Genomic DNA, 3,406 nt, shown 5'->3' with positions numbered 1-3,406 from the left:
ACAAATAGGATAGAATGGTATAGTATTGATGGTAACGTAAATGCACTTGATCTTCTCTGGTATCAAATTGGGACCAAGTTTCTGGAACAGAAGAAAACAAAGCAAATGAAATACACTGCTTATATTAGCACGATTCGTGCGCGGAAGCGTGTGCATATTATTCGCACAACTGGTGTCGTGCGCGTAAGGGACGAACAGTTATTAGCACGATCGAGTGCAACCTGTAGGGCGAATAACAAAACCTGCTTTCGCTGCACGACTCGTGCAAATTAATGAGTGTTTGTTATTGGAACGAATTAAATATTGGTTCTGTACAAAACATCGTTTTTAATCTTACTTTTGAAGAATTTTACACCAAATTTAATGAAATATCTGTCAGATAAGTATCGATATCAACATAAGTACTACGAATCGAGTTGAACATAACCCTTGAGTTTGTTTACTTTCTTACGTTGAAATTCGAGATCGAAATTCTTTTCTGTAATTTCTCTATTTCAGAGGTTTTCCCACCTGTTAGAAGTTCGCTTTCCGTTTTCCTCTCCCGACGTTGATCCCACGTGCTTTCGAGCTGAGTGTCATTCGGTTATTTGGATTTTTAAATGCCTTGATGGCACCCAAGTTCTAGTTATCCAAACATGGAGGTGGAGGTGAGTACTGACAAATCGCTTGTAGTTACACAGGGCATAAGTCTTGCCACCAAAATGTGCACAATCTCTATCCTAATCTTTTTAGGTTATTTGGGGCTCCGGGCTCCTCTATTCTGTTTTGTTAATTGTAACTCAAGTGTTCTTGAAATCTTATGCTCTTTTTGTAGAATCAGTCTGACTGGGTTCCCAGAAAAGATCAAAAATTCTCTGCATGGACAGATGTGGAGGAAGCTCTTGAAAAGTATGGAGAACGAACAAATACTACATGGGTGGTTGGAAATTCTAGATTGGTAGCAGATAAAAATATCACGCTAAAAGCAAAGAATCGTCCGCTTATTGATGAGAAACTTAAATATTTATATGTTACATTGACTTGTAAATGTGGAGGCAGGAAAAGAGTGGGCAAAGGCGTTGGAGATCGACCAAACCAAAGGTATGTTCATTGGCGTTTTTAGTAGGGCTCATGGAACAGTGATCAAGCCTTATAGGTCATACTTTTAGTTAATGGGTAGCATCCAAACCACTTGTTTTTGAAAATTGATCTATTTCAAAGCAATGGCTTGATAGAGGTTAATTCAGGGTTAAAGTAACAGTTGTTATAAAGAATACAATATTTTTTGTTGTTGGTTTACACTTATTGCGAAAATGGATTACGATTTACATTGTGATCATCACATTGTGACTCTGGTCACCTGTGAAAACTGTACCATTTATCCTACATTGTTAATTATCATTGTAATCATGTTAATGATTACAAATCGTCTTATTCCGTAGCTCTTGGAAAATCTACTGCCCTGGTTTTATAAAATTCAAATATGATGGCAATGTGAAGAAACTAATAGTGGATACATTAAACTTAAATCACATACATCCTACTACTCCTGAAGTGAAAGCTGCATTCCCTGAGTCTAGACGACTCACAGGAAAAGATGCTGAGGCAGTACAAAAACTGCTAAAATTGAAGGTGAAACCCACCCTCATTCGAATGCTGCTTGCAGATGAAAGCTCTAAAAAGCTCACAGCTCGAGACATCTCTAATCTGAGGTGAGTACTAAGTGGCATTGCTTTTTGTTATCCCTATTAAACATGAAACAGTTACTTGGGAGTCATTGACTCGTTTTTGACTCCTAATGGGTAACTTTTTGCAGAATTGCAGAAGGTCACTCAGTTAGATGTCAAAAATCAGTCAGTGACTCCCAAGTGACTTCTTTAAGTTTATTATTGGGTCTGTAAATTATGCACTGATAATCTTATTTTGTATCATAGAGCCTCAATGAAAAAAGCTGAGATGGGTGGCTTAACTGAGGAAGAAAAGCTTCTCGATACTCTTCAACAACTTGCCGACAGAGACCCAACATCCACAATTCATTTGGGTCAAGATGACAAACGCTTGTTGGAATTCCTATTCTTTCAAACATCGTCAATGAAAAACACCCTGAGGAAGTACCCTACATTGGTGATAGTGGACACTACTTACAAGGTAAATAAGAACCAAATGCCAGTGGTAGTGTTTATGGCCATGGACGGCCAAGGCAGTGGCCGTGTAGTAGGGTATGCATTTGTTCACAACGAACTGAAAACAACACTGCATAAAGTTCTTGACTGCCTGAAGGCTTCCATGGGTGAAGAAACAACTGACAAAATTAAAGTGTTTGTTGTGGACAAGGACTACTCTGAAATTGGGGCAATTAAAGAAGTTTTTCCAAATGCCAGAATCCAATTATGCGATTTCCATGTGTCAAAACTTTTCACAAAAAAGGCAAGTGGACATAGTGAGGAAGTTTTGAGTATTTTGACTAAGCTCAGGTATGCCGAAGATGATGGCACATTCCAGGCTCTAGTTGTTGAGTTAGAAGAAGAATGCGACCCCGAACTTTTCACCTATTTCAATGACAATTGGCTGAAGATTCCTGAGGCATGGTGTACAAAAGACCGGCAAGATTGTTTAGGAAATACTACCTCAAACCGGCTTGAAAATCATAACGGCAAGATAAAGATGGTAAGTACAGTTCAGGTACTTTCTGTAAATTATTGTATTTGAATGACAAAATGTATATGCTATAAATATTGCTTATCCAAATGCAGGTTTTGAATCATGAGAATTCTTTGTATGAATGTATCAAAGGACTGCTGGATCTGCATCAAACTAAAGAAGATGATGTCATGTTCAGAGACACAATGGAGTCTATAAAATACCAGTACAAAATTGGAAACACAGATCCAAATGTGCAACAAATTCTTTCTGACTTCCATAAACTGCCTGCCGAATTGATGATTCAGCAATTAGATTTATCGACTAAGGTCCAAGAAGAAACATTAAAAGAGTATGGAACAAGCACAGGATCGTGTAACTGCCCATTTAAAATGTCTTACAGACTACCTTGTAGGCACATGATCCACTTGAGACAAGAAAAAGGTATTTACACATGTCAAAAGTATAACAATAAAGTAGTTATGTAATTCTTAATCTCCAACATTTACTTTTTACAGGGGATCCTCCGTACCACACCTCTGAGATTGAGGACATGTGGTTGCAAAAGGAGGTTGAGGTTGATGATAATACTGCTCAATTGTCTAGTTCAATAGTAGCACACAGAATGCCTGCACGAATTGTACCCACCGACACACAAGGGCGTTTCCAGATGGCCTTAGTAATTGCAAGAAAGCTTTGTAATGTCCTTGGCAGAGTTCTGCGATGGGCGGTCGGGCTCCGCCCGCTGCCTGAGGTGTGCGAGAGAGAGCGACAGTCATGGGCGGTG

General features: G+C 38.9%; 1 protein-coding gene across 5 annotated transcripts in view; it reads left to right on the top strand.

Annotated features, from left to right (window-relative positions):
• The first annotated feature begins 119 nt into the window (after positions 1-119).
• The window catches only part of LOC113213338 (zinc finger SWIM domain-containing protein 3-like), an 11,788-nt gene continuing 8,501 nt past the window's right edge, over positions 120-3,406 (top strand). For all 5 annotated transcript variants that reach the window (XR_008011433.1, XR_008011432.1, XR_008011431.1 and 2 more), the window contains exons 1-6: positions 120-647; positions 815-1,080; positions 1,422-1,691; positions 1,914-2,646; positions 2,733-3,063; positions 3,138-3,330. Coding sequence is in view for 2 of the 5 variants with exons in the window: in XM_052270049.1 (XP_052126009.1) it covers positions 636-647; positions 815-1,080; positions 1,422-1,691; positions 1,914-2,646; positions 2,733-3,063; positions 3,138-3,330 (1,805 nt within the window). In the remaining 3 variants the exon portion in view is untranslated. The remainder of the gene's footprint in view (positions 648-814; positions 1,081-1,421; positions 1,692-1,913; positions 2,647-2,732; positions 3,064-3,137; positions 3,331-3,406) is intronic.

Source organism: Frankliniella occidentalis, unplaced genomic scaffold, assembly GCF_000697945.3.
Source record: "Frankliniella occidentalis isolate FOCC.00 unplaced genomic scaffold, Focc_3.1 Scaffold108, whole genome shotgun sequence".
Lineage (NCBI taxonomy): Eukaryota > Metazoa > Arthropoda > Insecta > Thysanoptera > Thripidae > Frankliniella > Frankliniella occidentalis.
The sequence above is the reverse complement of the archived record's forward strand: the minus strand, read 5'-3'. Positions and strand labels throughout refer to the sequence as shown.